General features: G+C 53.2%; 3 protein-coding genes across 3 annotated transcripts; 2 read left to right on the forward strand and 1 right to left on the reverse strand.

Moving 5' to 3' along the window:
• Positions 1 to 426: 426 nt before the first annotated feature.
• Positions 427 to 2923, reverse strand: HER10_EVM0003678 (ERCC4 domain-containing protein; the record flags this gene model as incomplete). The annotated part of the gene is made up of 1 exon (XM_035473344.1): positions 427 to 2923. The coding sequence occupies exon 1, from the start codon at positions 2818 to 2820 to the stop codon at positions 427 to 429; it is 2394 nt and encodes a 797-aa protein (XP_035329120.1). The 5' UTR covers positions 2821 to 2923.
• Positions 2924 to 6330: 3407 nt separating this feature from the next.
• Positions 6331 to 7302, forward strand: HER10_EVM0003096 (uncharacterized protein; the record flags this gene model as incomplete). Its single annotated transcript, XM_035472782.1, has 1 exon — positions 6331 to 7302. The coding sequence occupies one exon, from the start codon at positions 6331 to 6333 to the stop codon at positions 7300 to 7302; it is 972 nt and encodes a 323-aa protein (XP_035329042.1).
• Positions 7303 to 15179: 7877 nt separating this feature from the next.
• Positions 15180 to 22109, forward strand: HER10_EVM0012940 (kinesin motor domain-containing protein). Its single transcript, XM_035482315.1, has 4 exons — positions 15180 to 15944; positions 16062 to 16385; positions 16476 to 20710; positions 20762 to 22109. The coding sequence occupies exons 1-4, from the start codon at positions 15779 to 15781 to the stop codon at positions 21335 to 21337; spliced, it is 5301 nt and encodes a 1766-aa protein (XP_035330261.1). The 5' UTR covers positions 15180 to 15778; the 3' UTR covers positions 21338 to 22109.
• The last annotated feature ends 12 nt before the right edge of the window (positions 22110 to 22121 follow it).

Raw genomic sequence — 22121 nt, forward strand, 5'->3', positions numbered from 1 at the left:
AGTGCTGGAGGGTTCGAACCCCTCATCCCGTGGCCAGGGGGGCCGGTACTCATCAGTCACCTCGGCGGGCTTTTCAACAAGGGCTTTGCTTCAGGGTGTAAATACTAAACTCTTTTCACGGGAATTACCACTTGCTTGAAGTTTTTGAAACACGTAATGGGTTGATTATGGATGCGGGTGGCGTAGGAGAGGAAGAGTTTTGAAGTCTAGATAGGTACTCCATGTCTAAAATGAATAGAAACAGCAGTAATCAACGTAAGAGCCAACTTTTGTGGTCTTCATTGTGAATTTGTATTGGGAGTCTAGTTCCATGCAGCCATAATTGCCGATATAATGGGATCCTACCCCCCAACTGTGAATGCCATGCCAATACAATCATCCAGTCATTATTCATACAAAACAAACCACTCCTGACCTATTCCTAACCTATACATCCGTACTCCATTCATCCGTCTCCGTGAAGATCTTGTAAATCCTCTTACTCACAGCCTTCCCAACCGCCCGGTCCGAAAACCCACCGTCCTTATTCGTACTCTTGCGACAATTCTCCAGACAAAGCGGCCCTCGCTCCTCAAACGCCTTAACCAGCTCCCCGACCGTCTCAAACTCGGACACGATGCCGTACGCCACGGGCTGCGTGACGCGCACAATCTCCTGCAGCATCCGCACGTAGGTATCCTTGACGTCCTCGCCCGTGCGGACCTGGCCCGTCTCCATGCAGAAGCCGGCGCCCGCGGCGTTGGTCGCCTCGCGCTGCTTCCGGTACGGCACCGTCGAGATGTGCTGCGTAAAGACGGCGACCCACTGCGCCGTCTCGACGGCCGCGGCGGTGTGGTGGATCAGCACGTCGTACATGACCTGCAGCTGGAGCAGGGCGTCTTCGACCGAGTCTTCGTCAATGTACTCCTGCGGCTGCTGGTTCTTGCGCCGCCGCGGGTGAGGGGCGGGAGCGGCGGCGCTCGTCGAGGCCTGGGCATCTCCTGCTGTTGTAGCATCTTCGCCGCGCACGGCAGATGCAAATTGTCGGTTCCGAATGTTGCGGTTCTTTCTCATCCAAGGGTTAAGGCCTTCGATCAGATAGATGAGCTGTTCCTGTGGGAAATGTTGCTTCATCTTGGAGACGTGGGCCTCGAGGTTGTTACCCTCGGGTCCCAGGGCGTATGTGACAAATTCAGACGCAGTGACAATGACGAGCGCAAAGTTGTCTGGTTGAATGCGCATAGGGATCGGCTCCCAGTGCCCGAGCTCGTCGTTGAATCGACTTGCAACTTTTCTCCTCCACTTAACCACATTGTCCACGGGACTCTCCCAGGTAGAGTGCTGCACGTCGAGGTCTTTTAACAATGTCTGTATTTGAAGCGTCATGGCCGGGGGCAGGCTAGCCGGGAGGTCTGCAATCATTTCGGGGGTCGACACCTTCTTGTCGGTCCTGATCTTGTTGACCTCTGCCAGCGCAGCCGCTCGTTCCTTTTCCTTGGCCTTTTGCTCCTTGGCAGCATCTTTCTCTTGCTTCTTGCGCTCCTTTTCTCTTTCTCGTTCCGCAGCTTTCGCTTCTTTCTCTCTCGTTTTTGCTTCCACTGTTTTTATCGTCGGTGCGCGGCTGGTACTCGATTTCGAGGTGGCTTTCGATGGCGCCTTTGAGGTAGTTCGTAAAGCTGGCTTTTTCGTATTCAATCGTGCTTTGAGTTTCGAAACATCAAAGCTATCGAGGTCTGGGAATTCTCCGTCCGAGTCGGCATCGAGACCTCGGGCTGCAGGCTCCGGCTCCGAGTCGCTGAGATTGATCACAGCGCTAGCGGCTTTGGTCATGGCCTTTCGCGGTGGAGGAGGAGAGCTCTCGAACGGATCACTTCTAGTCTTCAGCTCGGGCGCAGAGCTCGAGATGGGGTCCCAATGAGCCTTTCGTCTGGGCGGTGACACAGCCTTCTCTTTCCTCTTGGCCGCAGTCTCAGCTAGTTTTCTTGTATTTGGTGGTTTCAGAGTCTCCGTCGGTGCTCGTTTCGGTGAGCTGGCAAATGGGTCGTCATCGTCATCGTCTAGAGTTATTGCACACGGCTGTGGCATCGCTTTCCGTACCACAGGTGGCGAGCTCGCAAAGGGATCATCGGAGCTTAATTGGTAGTTTATGTGGCCGGTCCCGGTGGCTTTGGCATTCGGAAGCGGGTTCTCATACACCGGCGCAGGCTGCGCTGAAGGCGGCAGTGCTGCGAACGGGTCATCGGAGTCAAGCCTGTCCGCCGCCGTTGAAGCAGCTGGGGCAGTTGTCTTCGGTGGAGAGAAGACGCCGGGAGAACTTGAGTACTCGATTGGTTCCACAACTGAACGTACTCGTCGCAAACCGTCAACCTGCTTCTGAGGCGGCCGGGTACCATGATCAGTGGCGGAATGGGAGCGGTCGAAGGAGGATCTGCGGCTGCGACGAGGAGACGAGAGTCGTCGTCTTTTGCGTTCTCTTGGTTCGGTGTTCAACCCGTTTCCAATTGGTAGGCTGCTATCGAGATCGATAGTTGTATCAAAGTCGTCCGAGTTGAAGTAAATGGGCGTATTCATAGAAACAGTTTCCTCTCGTGCACGTTTTGATGCTGAATTTGCCAATGACGCAGAGGTCGTTTTCGGTAGTACGGACGGCAGTGGTAGAGATTTCGGAACAATCTCTGGTGATTCGGCTGTTAAATCAAACATATCTTCATCGCCGTATGCCAGCGCCGTTGCGACAGCTACAACAGTTGGTGGCGCAGGACGAGATAGTGGGGGTCTTGCGTTCGCAGAAGAGGACCCCGAGGGGCTGCTGGAGAGAAGGTCGATCACTTCGGCGGGCATGGCTTTTAGCGATTTGAATCGTTCTTGGCCAGCCTGCGACTATGAGGCGTGGTGAATACGGTGGAGGGCGCCTAGGGCATGTCGCAGATGCACTATCAACGGCATGGGATCTCGATGTCATCGACACAGATTCACGGCACAAAGTCGCGTCTCGCCTTGCGCGGGTGGGGCACCGGCGCAATCGGACGGGTCAGCGCCGATGGTCCTAGCGCGAACCAGTCACGTAAGTCACGTGCGGATGACTGCAGTGCTTTGTCAGCGGCATCTTCGCAGCAGCCATACAATAATACGTAAGTACACAGAACATGTGGGTGGTGGTCGGTGCCGATTGCTCTTCAACGCCAAATGCCAGATCAGACCCTGAATCATCTGCTTCAGACTCTTCCGCCTCCTAGATCCGCTGAATCACTCCTCCACATGATCTCTAGTCTTAGTGAGCGATCTCTACTCAAGAGGACTGTCTAGATTGGGTCTTTGCCCCGAATGCCATCCGATCCCCATCGGATGCAATACCCCGTATCCCACCGGCCCTCTGCCGTTGGAGTCTCCAAGCGACGTGGGATTGGTTTTGCTGCATGTACAGAACAAGCTTCCAGCCTTCAGACTTCTCGAATTCGGTGTCGGTACGGAGTAATTCTGCTACGGAGACTTCGAAAGTCAGCTACATAGATGCGTATGAGGATTCGACCGCTTCGAGAATGCATGGTCCCCCGCGCTGGCAGTGCAGCACGTAGTATGCCGCACGATGGCCACTACCATACCGGTAATCCACGATGAGGAGCGAATCCGACTGCGACTCGACGATCGAAACCTATGCTAGTGTCATGCCACAATCCTCAAAAGACATGCGAAGCTGGGCGTACGATTCCTGCCAAGGGGTCCGACCGTCGAGGGGGTAGTGCAGGATGGCGGCCCGACGACTTGACAGGCTGATCGCCTTGCGGGATTGAATGGCGGAGCGATGGGTCACTGGACTCCTTCTCCCACGTGTCGACGCATGAAACAACGGTTCAATTTCCCCAGTTGGCAGAGCCCCCGGACCGAGCCCTATCTTTACTTGAACAAGCCCCCGTAATGAGGAGAATTGTTCGTGCTCCCGTGTGAGAATAGGATGCATATTGTGTCCGTTCGGACAGCTATCTCACCATGGGGTGCGATGGTGTTCACCCCATACCCGAGCGAATAAGCGACAATATAGAATCCCGCTTACAGAGGTCCAATCGCGCGCACGGCCGGCTAGGATGTCAATAGCCGACCCAAAAACTTGAAGGTTGTGGTTGAGCAGCAGGGGGTTCTGCCGAGACGGCGTGGCAGTCAATGGTAACCCAATTCTCCTTGCTGGCGTAGGATACTAGCGGGTGATGAATCCGCAAAGAGCCAAAAACGCAGTAGAATATACAGGATGCATCAGAGCTGGCATCTGCGACCCCTCGAGGTTGCAATGCTCTGACTTCGCTTCTGCTCGTTGCAGAACTTCGTCCAGTGTTACCATTTCGGCGAATGATTATGTTCCAGAAGTTTCATGAGGGCCCTCCTGCAACCCATGTAAGTATTCGCTCACTTCACGTTTGCGATGCAAAGCGCGATACTGCCATGAACAGGTGGCAACGATCTGAAAACCTACGGCCAATACGCAGACGTATGAATTTTGTACTGTACACGTGTAGACCTGACCTAGCCTTGAGGGCTGCGTCGATTATCAAGGGGCAATCATTAAGGCAAGTCTGTCCAGGCTACTACGATGCTGAAACCAACGTCAATCTCTTCATGATTGGCTTCGGCGCTTTGTAACCACGCAGAAGAAGTTCAATTTGCACTTGAACGCTGTTAGAGAGTCCCAAAAGCAGTTGCTACAAGCTCGAATTGGTAAGTTTTGTGGAAGTGACGCTTCTTACACATCTCTCTGACACTTGAATTCGGAGACCCGCATCGCGTGCTCCTTCGGCGAGGAACAGATCTGAAATCAGTCTGGCTTCAGTTTGGCATGTGATGGCTTCGCTCTTCGAAATAGACCGACAGTAGTAGAAGCAATTGTTTCTCCGAATGAGACAACGTTGAATCTATTCCAGTGAGATACCCGAGTGGGGCTTGCCCACCGGCTTCGGTCCAGGCTCGCTAGAACCGAACAGCTCGGTGCGGCCCCGTTTAATCAGACCTGGAAGCATTTCATAACGGCGCCGAAGTGGATCGTCATCCGGAGCGTTTTACGGAGAAGAGATTTGATTCGCGGTACCAACATCCCCATCGAGGCGTGATAAGGCAACCACCCATGAATATTGGGTTTCTCGCTAGCGCTTATCAGCCTAATTGAGTTGCGGTTAGTGATCCGGGTAAGGAGGAAAGTAAGACATTGAGTTTCGAATAATGAAGCAGGCCATCAGATTTAGTTTGGGACGGAAAGCTAGGAGCAACAATTGTGTTGTTGGTCAGCCGCCTCTTTCTCTCTCTTTCATAGTAGTCAACAAGTCTGGCCTCGCTGTCAACTGCCATTACAGTCCATGTCGCCTAGTGAGTTGCGCCGTATCACGGGCTAACCCAGGAACTATTCGGCGAGAGAACAGTACGCATCTGAAAGATTGAGATGATGTCCGATGACCCGTCCATCCACACGCTCCACACATAGATCCAGCAACCTTCCTCTTATGACTTTTCTAGTCCATCCGCCCTTCGTCTGGGTAATTAGCCCAAAAATGATCTCAAGTCTGATGTCAAAGTCGAGGTTGCCGACCGTCTTACCAAATAAGAATCGACTGCCGGCCGTCGGGTTGGCTTGGCTCTAACACATTTGGTGCTGTCGATCGTCAAAGCACATCGGGGCGGACGAAAGGGATTTGGGGTAAAATCGCGAACATCAGACGGAGATCACGCCTTACGCCGACGATTCCTGCCCTCTCTACACCATAGACAACTCTACTCCGGCGAGAGCGAGTCAGGGAAACCGACACCGAGGACCTCGCATACCCCTGGTTCTCCGCGTATCTGCGCCTTTGTGCATGCAAATAGCATCCAACTCTTGCAAACTTCGGCTGGCTAAACCATGGAGTGTTTCAACGATACCGATTTTCGAAACCTTAACCCGACTCATCGTTGTTAACCTAGTTAAAGAATAGACGAGGGACGAAGCGCATTCTTTGCTTTATAGGACGGGAGCAGCCACATAATTAGCATCCAAAGTCCGCTTACGCTCCACCCGGTCACGTCTCCCATTTTGCTGCCCAATGGCTCCGAACTCCACCGGGCCCGAGATTCTTGGCCGCCCATATATGTATTGAGAAAGCGTCTCTTACAATTATCACGCTATTGAGAGCATTGAAGAGGAGAGGTCCTCATCAATACCCTCGACCAAGGATCCCAAAAAGGGGGAGCAGCGCACTTTGCATTGCCGACGCGATTCGGCCCGCTCCTCGCCCTCCCTTTTTTCCCATCAACCCCAAACCGACATACTCGCAAGCGAGCGAACGGAACACATGATCTAGTAGTAAGGAAGCCAGGAACCAAACGCACAAGACCATGGCAGACAACATCAAAGGCGCCCTGGACCTCACCCGCCAGGAGGCAATGGCCATCGCCGCCCTCGCCACAGCAGGAATCTACAACGCCGTCGAGATCTACGTCCTCATCTTCAGCACCTTCCGCCAGCGCCGCGGCCGCTACTTCTGGAGCATGATCGTCGCCAACACGGGCATCTTCGTCCACGCCATCGTCTCGCTGATCCGCTACCTCAGTCGCGGCGGAACCGTCGTCCCGGGCGCGTTCGCGCTGATGGCTTGGTGCGCCATGGTGACAGGTCAGTCTGTCGTGCTGTGGTCGCGGCTGCACCTCGTCGTGTACAACCGCACGTCGATACGTCTCGTGCTGGCCATGATCGTCGCCAACGGGTGCGCGATACATATCCCCATGGCGGTGTTGTGGGTTCTGTGCTGGGCGACGCCAGCGGGGGAGCAGGGTGGGTGGCTTGAGCGTTACGGCGTGTATGAAAAGGTGTCGATTGTGGTGTTTACGCTGCAGGAGACGTTCATCACAGGGATATTTGCGCGGCAAGGGTTTTTCAATCTGAAGCCGCTGTTTGCGTTCAAGACGAGGGCGGCCAAGCTGATATCGTGGTATCTGCTCGGTCTCTTTGTTCTCGTCTTCTTACTGGATGTCGGGCTCATCGTGCTCGAGTACACCAACAACTTTATGTTCCAGACGACGAGCAAGCCTCTAGTCTACAGTATCAAGCTCAAGGTCGAGTTCACGGTACTGAACAAGCTGCTCGCCTTTACAAAGATGAACTCGTGCGATTGCCACCACTTGGACGATACGCCGGGCGGGTACACGAAGGGTCTGATCACGCAGAACACCACGGGCACGACGAAGGGCTTGACGCCGGCACAGAGGGAGATGATGCAGGGTGGAGGGTCGATGGTGTCGCCCGAGCCGGATCGGCCGGATCACATATTCGACGGGACGAGGCCGGTGTCCATTGAGGAGAGGACGTGACATTTGGCGCGGCCAGTTTTACAGTAGCATTTTGTAGTCCCCTGAAAAGTTTCCAGAAATCACCTACAGCGAGTTAGATACCCCATTTTGAAGCATTTGGCTATCAGGTTTTACAAAAGTAAACTACTGAGATGATTAGAGAACTAGGTCTTCTTTTTTCACACATCCCCCTCCATCTTCAGTGCAGTTCAAACTACCAGCACCGCCAGTCAATTGGTCAGCATGACAGAATGCAGTGCTGCTGGCATGTCGAGTGCTTATGGTTGACAAGGGTCTCTACTGTTATGACTCGTTTCGAGCGACTCGCCAGACTGCAAATAAGGTTGGCGATTGTGTCATTTGCACCAAAACTATCTTGTTTCTGCTGTCACCGAAGCAAACACCGACCAAGGCACATCCATGGTTTCCTTGAACGCTGAACAACGACATCAGCGTACGAACACAGGCGTGACAGGGTTAGTGTTGGAGGTTCCTCCATAGTTCACTTGAACGATATTGCGAACATACGTTGATTAAGGTTCTCAACTTACCATATCGCCACAACCATCAGGAAAATAATGGAACTCTATTACAGATGGCATTTGCAATTACAAAACTTAGAGTGGAAAGTTCGCACTCATCATCAAAGTCTGCCATTTTATTCATGTACAATAATCAGTACTGTCATGATCATAAAATCTCAGAGAACATACCTATCCATGCAAAGTCAAGTCTGAGATCTTGGATCTATCAATGAAACGGGAATGCAGACACCGTTGATAAAGTAATAACATGAGGGCATTCGTGAGAGCGTCGCTCTTAGCAGGCTACAATGACCAATCTATGTACCAAAACTATTCCTAGTTTCCTAAGAGTCTAGTATCGCGAGTTTCCAGCACGGAGTCTAAGGAACCGTACGGCCTTAACAAGTACCCCTTGAGATACCTGGAGAGGAGCTACATTGCCGTTTTTAGACGCATGCCTTTTTGTATGGATCTTTAGAAGATCTACGCTTACGACCTTATTAATCACTTCAATAAAATGCGAATCTTCGTGATTTGCTTAACGTTAAGAAAGACTTGTCAACTTCCTTATTTAAACACGCATGCCATCTTAAATTCAATCATTGATGATAGTCAAATAAAATGCTTCCGATATGTATCTTGAATCAGATCAACTTCAGCATTTTGTCTGGGCAGTCGCTACATTCGGCTTTTGAAGGCAGCTGTCAGAGACAAGAGCAGGATAAATACTAATCGCATTACGCTAGCTTGCATAATGATGTGCGTAGAAACTCACAAAGGGTTTAATATAGTTATGAGTAGCAAAAGTAAGTCGACTCATATCTTGTAGTCATGGGAAGATTGACCTTTAATCACACAGAAATCAGGTTACCAAAGTAAGTGAGGTTAAATATCAACTCATATGAGAGTCCTCAAGTCTTATCAAGGGTAATCACGATATCTTTTATTAAGGAACCAATGATTCTAAACTCTACACCGCCAACTTAAGTAGGAACCCAGGCCTGCTCCTTTACGAGGCTCACCGTTTTTAACGCATATTATATGAGGTAGCATTCGCTCGATACAGCTTGCGTACTCGAGTGAATGAACATAGTACAGAAAGAAGCAGTGAGCACCGAAGGTCAAAGGATGAACAATTCTATCCAGAAGCCTGTTGTCAGCACACAGCCGGCCTCCATGGCTCCCATCTGCAGGCGGTTGAGTATCACTGCAATAACCAGCCCAAAGCCCAAATGAAACTCCTGAACTTTCCTAGCTTTCGTCTTGAAAAAATGATTGCCTTGAATGGTAGAGGGACGGACAGCGAAGTGAAACTTCGATTCACCATGAATCCGACGGTCGACTTGTCGATGAACTTGGGCTTCGATCACGATTGCGTATCATCTTGAATGTGACTTGGTTCGCAGAAAGTTGACTTTGATCATGCTTACCGTTGATACACAATGCTCACACAGGTATCATAATGAAGCCCTTCAAGGAGCCTTCAAGACATTTCCAAACATGATGACACGTCGACCCATTCGAAAGTAATATCGCGCAGATAGATGTACCGTCAGAACGAGGGGACAGTGACCTCAATAACAAGAGCTGTAAGCAGAGTGTTGTTGGAACTACATCTATCGTCAGGTCTAGCACATTCTCCAGGATACAGGCCAGGACAGCAGCATCTTCGCCGTCAAAGGCAAGACATCACGGCGTGACGGCATCACAAAAGACAACTCTGACTTTTGACGGCAGACACATCTGCTATTGAACCAAGACGATGAGAAAGGCGTCAGCTAGCTTCTTCGCTTATGTGCAAGAACCGGCCTGGTACTACTGCAGGTTGCAATCTGCAGATGATACAGTTCCACGACCACCATCGCCGTGCCGTCATGGTATCGCCGTACTGCCGGCCTTGGCAACCAACCTCAATGGCAACAACATAAGCCGGCAGCCGAGAGGGCGTTCCATCGGGGAGATCTAGATTGAATCCAACCCCCCTTAATGCCTGTCAAGCCCGTTCGATAGAGAACGCTTTTGTAGACACGTACAGCCCGAGAAAGCCGTCCGTCACTGCATGCTATGCGGTTTACAGAAGCTGCAGCGCCCAAACTATCAACGGGACGGGCGACAGGCAGTCGTCACTGCTCTGTGAACAATGGCTCTACGGCCCGGAGAGGCGTGCGGCAATGAACCGGGAAAAGCAGAAATGACACGGAGGCGTCAACTTGGGAACGGCAACGCTAACGACGTGGGCGGCGCATGGTGAAACACGATCTCAGCAAACTGCAGGTTTGTAGATAGAGTCGAAAACGGCGGGGCCCGATAGATTGAGGAGAAACTTGCCGCAAGCCACCCTGAACCCTGTTTGTTGTGCGCGAACATGTAGCGAAGAACTGGGCACGCCAGTTCGTGAGCATCGCCACCCTCGCAACAAGTGGATGAGCGGGCGGGTGAGATGGCTTGTGCTCGAGAAAAGGGTCCTGAGAACGGGGGACATGCAAGTACGACGTCTCACGGAATATTTGGCAAGCCGATCTTATTATTAGTCTTGCCTCGAGTGCCCCGTGGAAGTTTTCAGAATTTCATCGACTTATGCGATCGATGATACTTGGCCTTTGATCAAAGGAGATATGCTTTTGCGATTTGTAAATGCCGAGACAGCGATTGGGGGGCGGGAGTGAATTGCAACGCTTCCGCCATGCCAAAGGTTTTGAATGGCGATAAGAGAATATGCACTATATACCCCAAGATAGGGATGAACGCTGGTATAAGCGCTGCGCACGCGGGTTCGTTGTGATAATCAAACATGAGTATCGCAGGGTTCAGGGACGAAGCCAATTGACCTGCGGGGATCGTCTGCGCGGAAGTCACGCGAACCGATGAGGAGCATGTCGAGATGCGAGACGTTGGAGCACATGTGTTCTAGAACCTATTTGACATCGAATTTTGGATCGCATCAGTCTGAAAAGGGCTGTGACATGCAGCGCGAGGCATGGGCAGAAGAGTTATTGGGTTTCGCGGCCAGAGTAGTGATGGGTAGCCCGATTTCCAGGCGCTGCCAGCAGCTGGTGGACTGCCCTTCATTTCGGAATCGATCATCTGCAATTCGAGACATTTCTGTAGAGAAGAAACGGCCTGTTGCTCGCCCGCCTTCCCGTCAAGGCGACATGGGATGATGGGATCGGCGAACGAGCGAAACCCCTATTTCTTGCGTTTGACCCCGGAGAAATCCAAGAAAAATCTGTGAGCGCACGGTCGATTACGAATGGGTTTTAAGTTCTGGATGGCTGCAAGTCGCGCTATCATCTATGGAGGGTTGGAACGATTGCATGCACGTTTGCCAGCTCTTCGAAAGGGTCTGGTGGCCTTGCAGTGTCAGTGTCGCTCTGTAGCAGGGGAAGACAGGACGACGATGTCGGTAGGTTGAGACGGCGCGTTGGTACGACGCATAAGGTTTGGGGTGGGATTGGCGGGACGGACGATCAATGCCTAGAGACGGGAGGTGATTTGGTCGGATTCGGCCTGTTCATCTTGAGGATTTGCAGGTGTCCTCACAGACGTCTGAGGGCTCCAGAGTCTAGAGGGTCATGTTCGTACATCGTGGAACTGTTGCTGAACGCGTAATGATTCACAAACGTCATGGTGCGGAGGGCCAGAGATCCAATCGTGGGAGGCGATGTGAAGTACCAGTAATGTACCAGTTAGACTGAGACCTCGTACCGGCTGGCTCCGGGACGTTGACCTAGAGGCTCAAAGCCCGCTCCATGGCGTCCATTCTTGGTGGGCATGAAGTAAAAGAAGGTTTCGAGTTTCGACCCAAGCCTTGCTGTGGAGGCATTGGATGCCCTTGATGCCTTGTGGTGGTTTTGATCTTCACGCCCGGTCTCGATCGTAAATATGTTTAGTCAGCTCATCTGCATGATGGCGGCTGTTCATTGCGTCCTCTAGGTTACGAAAACGCAAACAGTGCTCCGTCTTGCGCCAACTTCTCCTGTTGATCTGCCTTTGCGGAATAGGGAGCAGTGATAAACAGGGACGGAAAGCGGATAGACTGGTGCAGAGCTGTCACGTATCAGAAACCGGCGGGACTGGCAGGCCTCGGTCGGAAGTATATTTTCTGCCGGCCTCTCGGGCCATGACTTGGATGCGTTCCCATTGGGTGCGCGATATGTGTCCGGTTGGTAATGGTAAGAAGACGTCCAAAGTGAGAGGGCTTTTCCCGGGATCGTGCACCGTAGTGGCCGTTGTGTGTCGTGCGGAAGGGCCGCTAGGGCAAGCAAGCGTCTTTCAAGTCTCTTGAATCAGCCAATCCTCAACTTTGAAGAGGCACTTGCGCATGCGCTGTAGTCTGGGTTTGCGTGAACCGTGGATGCCGGCTAGATGGCGCAGAAGAAAAAGCAATACGCTTCTTGTTGGTGTAGAAATCTTTCGATTGTTCGCAATCAACTGTAGGCGGACGGGGCGAAAGATCCATGGTTGATGGAAACCTCCCCCCACGGACGACTCGTCGTCGTCTTGAGCCTATCTTATGTGTGTTCGGAATTGACCTCTGTAGAGCAATCGTTGCGAGAAACGAGAACCATGGCACCCGATGTCTCTTGTCATGACATCTCAGACTGAAGTGTTCTCTAGCCGATCCTGTTCCTCGGACAAGTCAGAAAATCTCCATGTCTTTGCGGATACGGATACCGAGGGCATGGGACGTGGAGGATCCGAAGAGGTTTCCGGATAAGGGTTCCAGAAAGAAGACGAGGCGACCCGAAGTACCGGTACAAGGGTGGACAGTGTTGCTCTGTTGTTTCACTCAAGTGATTGCTTGTTTTTTCTTCGCAGAGTAGCGATCCGTAGTTGTCGCTGCAACTTTTGTGGTCGAAGGGGGCCGAACACACAGTCAATCCAATGGTGACTGGGTGGGTGGAGGATTTGCCGTGTCAATGTCACATTGAGCGTCTTGTAGAAATCGGGTGTTTTGTTCCACTGATTTTTTTTTCTGTCTCTTTGAGAGGCGCTGGTCCCTGCGTCAGGTGTGGAGGCCACACGGTTCATGTACGGATACCTTATCCCGTGCCTTCCTGGAGTGCCAGTTAAGGTACCTTCCTTCAAGGTGTGTGGGGGCGTACCTACCTACCACAGTAAGGTCCTCTTTACTGAGTAGGTATCTAGGTACATAGATAGTGGAAGGCAGGTACTCCGTACGGTACCTACCTATGCCTCACTTTCCGGAATGGTTGTGCCTTAGGTGCACCGTACCTACCTTAAGTCTGCTGCTGCGGAAGGTAAGAAGTACCTTGTGCCTTGCAGGTAGGTGGGCAATTTGAAGTTGGTTCCTGCCTCCAAGATCCAGTCTCGCGTGGTGCCTTCCTGCATTGCTGCCCGCCCTGGACCGGTCGATTTGGTGCTTCGTTGTCGATTGGCAGTCGCGCTCTTGCCTCCCGTCTTGTGCAGCAGACCAAGCAGCCCTCCACGTCCCTCCTGCTCGTTTCTTGACAGACCACAAACGAAGATAACTGGGGTCTCAGATGACTAAGACCTGATCAGGCAAGGCGTCTTTCTAGAGGCCCCGCTTGGGGTCCCCCCGGCCCACCCCTGGTCTGAATGTCGGGTCTAAGTGGCTTGGCCACTTCCGCTCGGTCGCTGCCCCACCTTTCGCTTTCTTCCCCCTCTGCACTTTCCTTCCTTTCGCTGTGCATCGCTTTTCGTTGGATAGAAAATGGTGGTGGTTTTTGAAGCTATCGAGACAAGGTAGCGAATAAACGGCATTCCACGTCATTTACACAATGATTGGCATCAAGACCGGGCTTGCAGTCGTCGACGTCGGTGGCCTCTAGCTCTCACAAGCGGAAAGAAGAAAAAAGGCCAGCAGCCATACATTGGCACGACTGGATCAAAGCTCTGCTACGGAATGCAGTCAAGAGAAAAGGGAAGCCCGGGATAACACGGCCCTCTCATCAGTGGATGGGCCATCCCATCTTATCCTGCCCATTCCATGATCCATCCAATCCCCTGTCCTGGACCCTGGCTTTGTATCGCTAGAGTTAAGACCGGACTCTCTGCCGTTGTCTCTCTGGACATTGCAGCTGGAGATAGGTCTTGCCAATAGTGATGGCTCCTCGATAATTAAGCACTTAAGTTAAGGTCGACAGACATGAGACCGGCATAGACTGGGACTGGGGCGAGCGGTCTAGAGAGGCTCAACGTCCTTTGCCGAGTCTTATTCATTCTTCTATTCATGATACGAGGTACTAGGTAATGAGGTAACTTGTCATTGTTTAATGGCAATGCGAGGTGACGAGTTTGGGAAAACTACCTTAGGTACCTTACCTAGACGAGGAACTCATTGTTTGTGCCTCTCCTCCTGCCACTCAATGCTGCCATTCATTGCTCTTTCCGTGCCAAAACCTCCCATTCCGCGAGGTGCTCCTGGCATGACCAAAGTGCTTTACAATTGGCAAGAAGGAACGTCAATCACTTAGCCGTTTCGTTCTTTCCTCTTTTCCTTCATTCCACCCGTGATTACGGGTACGAATAACTTCTTCCTGTCTGCCACCTCCCTTCCTTCTGTGATCAGTGGATTATTCATCTTCCACCATTTTTGCTCTCTTCCTCCTCACCACTCTCCTGCAGTCCTTCTCCTCTCCGGCGACATCCTCCTTCCCCCACAACCCACCTGGCAGGCAGTCATCCGGTCGGATATCGCGACTCAGAAGCGGTCCATACCTGTCACGACGATCCGCCGGGGATTATTTCGCACTCGACCTGATTCAGTCCAGAAGCAGCAACAGACAGGAGTCCCCCAAGTTGGCCCCCCTTGAGCCCTTCTGCTGCCATTCCCGAATCGGCCCAGGAGACATTCGACTGTGAGAACGGGCGCATCCGTCACATCTCGCGCCACCCAATCACAGCCCACCATCGACGCGCTCCTAATTTGCGAGACATCCACACCACACCCCCGGCCTGTCTGCTGCGTTCTACTTTCTGCTGCCAGCCTGGGTACGGAGTACCTACCACAGTGCCACCTCTTGGACTCTGTCGACACTCGACACCTCTTTCGCCTTTGGAGAATAAACACGACTGACGGTTGGGTTCCCCTGTTTCTTCCCTCGACCTCTCCTCTAGGTACCTTACTCTCCCACCCCTGGCCCTCGCCAGTCTAACCATTCCCAGGTCCCAGTCCGGCCCAGTCCAGTGTGAGGTGTCTGCCACAGGGAGGCGGACTCGGCACAGAAGAGCAGTCCACCGCAGCATTGCGAACCCCCAATTCCAATTCGCCGTCTACCTGAGTAGCTTGTCCACGCATGCCCCCTCCACACTACTCGGCCAGCAGAACCCGCAACAAAACACTCCAGCATCCCGGGCTACCCTTTCCTACGAATATCTCCAACAATCTCGCGCGCGTCCCAAGCAACGCCAGACAACGCATTGCACCCGCAACGCAACACGACGACGGGCTCCCAGAGAGCCATAGGCAACCCGTCCTTGCTGTTGCTTGTTTTTATTTTGCTTCCTCGACATTTCGATACGATACTCGGTACCATATGACGCCTTTGTTCTTTCACTTCCACCGAGCTGCTGTTGCTGCGCTGCCGCTTTTGTGGTGAATCCGAAAAAAAAGAGTAGCCTTCCATCACTCCTTCACAGCCAACACAAGATACACAATTCGCCGCCCCACGATAGCATAAGAAGTAGTGCACCGAAAACAGCTTCTCTTCCCCTCTACGGACAGATAGGAACCTCCACACGCTCGCGCAATCCGTCACCCGTCGATTCGATCACACTTTTGAGACAACGGCACAACTGCACCAGATACCGAACAGTGCTTCATACCCTCCGCAGTACAGGGTTCGAGCCTGGGGACCAGGACTGCACAATCCCGACACCCCGTTCGTTCTACTGTTTGCCTTGCGCGCGATTAACCTTATACAAGGAGGAACGCATTCCGCTCGCGCACCCGATCCGAGAAATCCCTTCCTCTCTTTCGCTTTCCCATCATGGCCAGCTCACCGCCGGCCTCCCCTGGGAATCATCTACCCCAAAGACCGCTGAGCGCAATGGTGCGACCATCACCACGGAGCAACAGCCGTCTGAGCATGACGAGCAAACATGGCGGTGGAAGCAAAGCCTCCGACGAAGACTCCCGGACGGCCGTCAAAGTCGGTAAGTGTGCAATTCCCATCTCCGGTGCTGTTCGTCACTTGTCTGAACATTGCGCGGCACCTCCCCCTTCATGCCAGCCTATCATTACACCACTAACCTCGTTCTCTTTCTACGTAGCCGTGCGTGTTCGACCGCCTCTGAAGCCCACAGATCCAGGCTACGAACTAATTCCTCAACGATTTCAAAGATCTATGGCGCAGGTGACATCGAACACGAGCTTGGCAATTGACTCACCACAAGGAAGGAAACTCTTCGTATTTGATCGCGTCTTTGGCTCCGAGGTTGAACAAGAAGGCATTTGGGACTACTTGCAGGATTGCGTCGGCGCTTTCATCCAGGGCTACAATGTATCGCTGTTGGCGTATGGCCAGTCTGGCGCTGGAAAGTCGTACACGATGGGCACATCAGGTCCTATCGATCAGGACGACCTCGAGGTGATGGGTTAGTTACACTGCGTCGTGTTACCGTGCTACTCGGTTATCTGCGAAGCTCTCCGTCTCCTACAAACCTCCAAGCTGACATTATTTTTAGGCGTTATTCCCCGAGCGGCGACGGCTTTGTTCGAAAAGCTCGACGGCCCGAAGAAACAAGCGAATCGTGGCTCCATGTCTCAGCTGAGAGCACCACACAGATACTCCGCCCAACCAACATCGACCTCAGCAGCGGACAGGACATGGTCTTTGAAAGCAACATACCTCGAAATTTACAACGAGCAACTGCGCGATCTGCTTCTTCCTGACCACGTCCCACAACACGAGCGTGGCAACGTCACAATCCGCGAAGATGTCAAGGGGAACATCATCCTGACCGGCCTGCGACAGGTTGAAATTAACTCAGTGGAGGACCTCATGAATGCATTGAATTTCGGTTCGACCCTTCGACAGACAGATGCGACGGCCATTAACGCCAGGTCTTCCCGGTCCCACGCCGTGTTCAGTCTCAACTTGGTGCAGCGGAAGAGCGGCCTGCAGGGCTCAAATGGGGCCGAAAAGCGTTTCTCCGTGCCCATCGAAGCTATGACGGGATCCGAGACCTGGGTTACCACAGACAGCAAGCTACATTTCGTCGATCTGGCAGGTAGTGAGCGGCTGAAGAACACTGGCGCACAGGGCGAGCGTGCCAAGGAAGGTATTTCCATCAACGCTGGCCTGGCTGCGCTCGGAAAAGTCATTTCACAACTCTCATCACGACAGGCCGGGTCGCACGTCTCTTATCGCGACTCCAAACTCACCCGTCTACTCCAAGACTCGCTCGGTGGAAATGCCATCACGTACATGATTGCCTGCGTGACACCTGCCGAGTTCCATCTCAGCGAAACATTAAACACCGTCCAATATGCACAGAGGGCCCGAGCCATCCAAAGTAAGCCACGGATTCAGCAGGTGGAGGAGGGTGACAAACAGGCCATCATTGATCGTCTGAAGGCGGAGGTTGCCTTCCTGCGCGAGCAAGTCCGCAGCGCGGAGCGAGGCGGGGGCGAGAGGCGCATCGCCTCCACAGGCGAGCGGTCTGAGCGACACAATGAGCGTGAAAGCGAACTGCAAAATCAGCTTCTGGACGTCCAAGAAAACTACACGACCCTAAGTCAACGTCACGCAAAGCTTATTGCTGAGATGGCTAAGGCCCGCGACAACGAAGCTGCCGAGAACAATCAACACGAGGAGTCTATGGGCGACACGGCCACGGAGAGATTGAATCGATCAAACTCGTTCGCTGCTGCAGTCGAGCAAGTCGTGCTCGAGTACGAGAAGACCATTCAAACTCTTGAACAATCGCTATCCAGCACGCGCGGCACACTCGCCAATACCGAGGCAAATCTGCTAGAAAAAGAGACCAAGTGCACGTACATTGAGACCATCAACACACAGCTGCAGGCGCGTTTGCAAAAACTCATGGATCGGGAAGCGAGTACGGAAAATTACCTCCACGACCTGGAGAACAAGCTGGACGGCCACACCTCTGGGGAGGAAAAGAACACGACGATTATTGTGGAACTGCGCAAGGAGATCTCGCGGATCAGAGAGAATGAAGCCTCTTGCGAGGACTACATTTCCACCTTGGAGGAGCGACTCGCCGAGGCCGACCAGGATGCCGAGCTGATGCAGCGCGAAATTGATCGACTAGAGCAGGTGATTGAGCGCCAGCGAAGTCTCGGAAAGCTGGACTCTCTGCTTCACGAGCTGGACCACATTCAGGGCGACAGCAAAGTTCCAGAGCCAACTGCCGAAGCATCGAACGGTGTTGCGCGCCAAATTGCTGACCACAGTCGTAGCCAGTCTCAGTCGCGTGTTATCCGCATGAGCCAGAATGATATCATTCCTGAGCATGCCGAAGAAGAAGCCGCGGCGGCAGCTGAGGTAACAGGTCCCGTTCAAAACGGCGATCACATCGAAAATGGCACCCACGTTGTGACACCTGATGCGAAGGAGAACCTTCAGGCCGATATCAACGACTACCCACCTCACAGCCCTGCTCAGTCCAAATTCGTGCACGACAAGCTGGAGAACGTCACTCAGGAGCTTATCGACTTGCGGGTAGAGCATGAGACCACGGTCAACGAATACGACCTTCTGCACTCCAAGTACGAGGAAGCCCTACGCACCTTGGCAGAGCTTCAGGACACTATCGACGAGTCTCGCCACCCCGAACGCAAGGTCCGAGACTCTATGATGTCTGTCACTTCTCCCAACCTGACTCGACCACCCTCGTTCTTCTCCGACGCCAGGTCGAGTGATCTCAAAGACGGCGGCCAATTTTCATCACGCTCTCTGTCATCAGAGCTTTCGTCGGCGTTGGAGTCGCCTGCCACGGTTGACCCGTCTGATGCCGAGACATCAGTGACTGTAAAGCCTGAGTCGGGTCCAGAACATTTGTCAACGGAGGATCTCATGCACCAGGATCTCCTGGCGACGGAGGTTGAGAGGTTCAAGACTCTTGCCGCCGAGAAGGAGGATGCAGAGAAGGAGCTGGCCGAGAAGTACACACAGCTTGAACAGAAGCACCACGAAGCCCTGGATATGCTGGAGGAGCTGAAGACCGAAGTTGCCCAAGCAAAGGCATTGGAGGCGTCGTCGCCACGCACTGGCCAACCCGTCATTCGCCGCAAGTCCAGCCAAAATGTTATGATTATCGACCGCGCTCATCGATCTTTTGCGTCGCTCCGCAACATCGCCGCAGACAACTTCGAAGGCCAGCCTGATGTCATGCAAAACTTCGAGCTTAACCTCAACGCAGCCATGCACGAGCTGCATGCTCGCTCGGAGCGCATTCAGGAGCTCGAGGCTGACATTGCGTCCGCCAAGAAAGAGATGGAGACTAAAATGGCTCTGATTTCTGGGCTTACTCGTGAGCGATCGAGTTTGCAGGCGTCTCCGATGGATATGTCGATGATCTCCACCCTGAAGAACCAACTCGAGGCCAACGAGAAGCAGATGGCAGAAATGAGAGAAAACCACGAAGCCACCGAGAAGAGGCTTATGGCCGAGCTCGAAACATTGCGCACTGCTGTGAGGGATGCTCCTGCTGTGGGTGAAGCCCCTCAAGGTACTACCGAGACCGTGGTTGCGACCGCCGCGGCCGGCGCCGTTGCCGACATCCCCATGGCATCGACTGAGGTGGCCAACACCGAGACGAGATCTTTGCAGGCCACAGAGGAGAACGACAAGAAGATCACCGAACTGCAAGCCGAACTCACGGCATGGGAGACGAAGCACCAGACAGCCCTCGACACCTTGCAAGAGACGGAGACGAAGATGAAAAAGACCATCGAAGAGCTCGAATCTGAAATTGTAGCGCTGAACACGCAGGCCTCCGCGCACTCCACTGCTCGGAGTGCTGAGGAAGTCAAGGAGATCGAGGAGAAGCACGAGACGCTGGTCAAGTCACTTCGCGACGAGATTGACGAGCACAAGGTTGCCATCACCACCAACTCTAGCAAGGTATCCGAACTGGAAGCAGCGCACGCTGCCACCAAGACGGAGCTGGAGGACGTTATCAGGGCCCGTAACTTGCATGAGACACAGGCGAAGACGCAGCAGAGTCTTATCACGAACCTGGAGAACCAGATTACGGCCCACGAACAGGCTCTGAAGACGCATCAAGATGGTATGAAGCTGCTTCAGGAGAACCACGCAAAGGAGCTCGAGGAGATGAAGCAGATGGAGCAGAAGGGATACGAGGAGCAAGTCGCAGTCTTGCTCAATGAGCATGCGGAAAATGTCAGAGCCCTCGAATGCGAGCTTAATGACGCCCGGGAAGATCTCATGAAGGTCGCTACTCAAGTTGCGTTCGCGCTTGGTCTTGACGTCAGCATCGAGAAGATCACAGAGCGTATCGACGACTTGATTGCCGACCAGAAGGCCTTGGGCGAGGAGCAGAAGAAGTCGAGCGCAGCTGAGAAGCAGGTTGCCGAGTTGTCGACCGTTAACGACAACCTGGTCAAGGAACTTGAGCAGGCCAAATCGACGCTGACCGATCTCCTTACTGCGGAGGGTGAGCCAGTGAAAAGCCCTGCTCCTCTCCCCGACCAGCTGTCTGCTATTCGTAAGAAGATTTCAGACTTGCAGAGCCGGAACAAGAAGAACTCTCGCCTTGTGGAGGAGCTCGAGGATCAGCTACAGAGCAACTTTGATCAGGTCCAGATGACCAACAACCGCCTGTCCACGCTGCAGACAGAGCGCAACTCGCAGATTGAGGAAGCTCAGGCTGCCAAGTTCAAGGCTGAAAGCGAGCTTGATTCACTCAAGGCCGAATACGCGGCCCTCCAGGTATGTGTCACTCAAGCAGCTCGTTCTTCTTCAATTGCTAATGTAGTGCAGGCCAAGATTGACGAAGCGTCGGCTTCTGGCCAAGTCCAAAGATCCAACTCGATTAGTTCCCCGCTGCGGAAGAGCGCCTCTGTTGCGTCTCTGCCCTCTCCGCCGCCGGCCATTCCCTTGCCGCCGCTGCCCGGCGCGTCGTCCGGCCCCAACGGCACGGTGCCAAGCACACCCACTCAAGCAGGCCGACCAGGCAGCAAAGACAACATGGGCCCCGTCAACCAAATTCAAGAAGACCAGGAGGCTCGCATTCGCACCATCGAGAAGCATCTTCAGGCCGAGAAGCAACTCACTCAGACTCTGGAGGAGGCCCTCACCGACCTCGAGCGTCAGTCGAACAAGGTCAAGGCCGACAGCGATGCTTGGCGCAAGCGCTGTGTGGAGTTGGAGTCCGAGGTCAAGGAGCTCAAGGACCGTCCCGCGCCTACGCCGCAAGCCGACAACCGCTGGAGCTTGCACGCCGTTGAGGAGGAACGCAAGAAGCGCCAGGCTGCCGAGGCACAGCAGCGTCTTCTTGAAGAGCGCATGAATGCACTGTCCAAGAAGAAGAAGAAGGGTTCCCTCAACTGCTTCTAGTTGAAGCCTTGTTGCTGGAACCTCGCATCTCGGAGGGACCGAGTCCGACTGGATTGACCTGTCCCGCGTCATGGACATCGATTGGGCCGGGGTTTTGGTTGTTTTTCTTTTTTTCGGCGTGGCGGGGCGTTCTCTTGATTTTCGTTTTTACCGTTTACACTACCCCTCGCGCCATATTGTATTTTGCGTTTGCGGCATTTTTATGCTGGCCGACGATGATTCCCCTTACGCATGGCGAAACCCAGAAAGATTGGGCAGGAGTTTCTCATACTGGTGGCTCGTACGTGCTTTTTCTGCTGGGAGGGTATTGACGATGGACCACTCCTTTTTTTCAATACCACTACGCGACTTTGCTCATACGATATGCACCATCCAACCCTTCACTTCTCTTTGTTTCTATTCTAATTATTTCTCTTACATAACATTTTGTTTTTACGAATAGCAAGACCGACGTCGTGCACTAATGACGGCACGAGGGAAGGATGATGGTGGATGGGATGGTGGTGGGTTGGAGACGGACCGGTTGCGTTTCTTGGCGGTCTCTTGAGGTGTTTGCGTGGCCGGGCTGACTGCCTTTGGCTGCCTGGTTACTCAAAGAAGGTCTTGAGAGACAAGACGAGGGGGGATTTAGACACCTTGGCTAGTGCTAGTCTTTGGCGCTCGCTGGAATGCCGTCGGCTGAATAAAAAGTGGTTTGGAAGTTCAACTTGTGCTCCACGTATCGTGCCTCATGCCGTGTTTCTGCGTTGACGATGATCCAGGCAGGTCCGTCTGCCCTATGACA

This window comes from Colletotrichum scovillei (genome assembly GCF_011075155.1).
Source record: "Colletotrichum scovillei strain TJNH1 chromosome Unknown Contig00009, whole genome shotgun sequence".
NCBI lineage: Eukaryota > Fungi > Ascomycota > Sordariomycetes > Glomerellales > Glomerellaceae > Colletotrichum > Colletotrichum scovillei.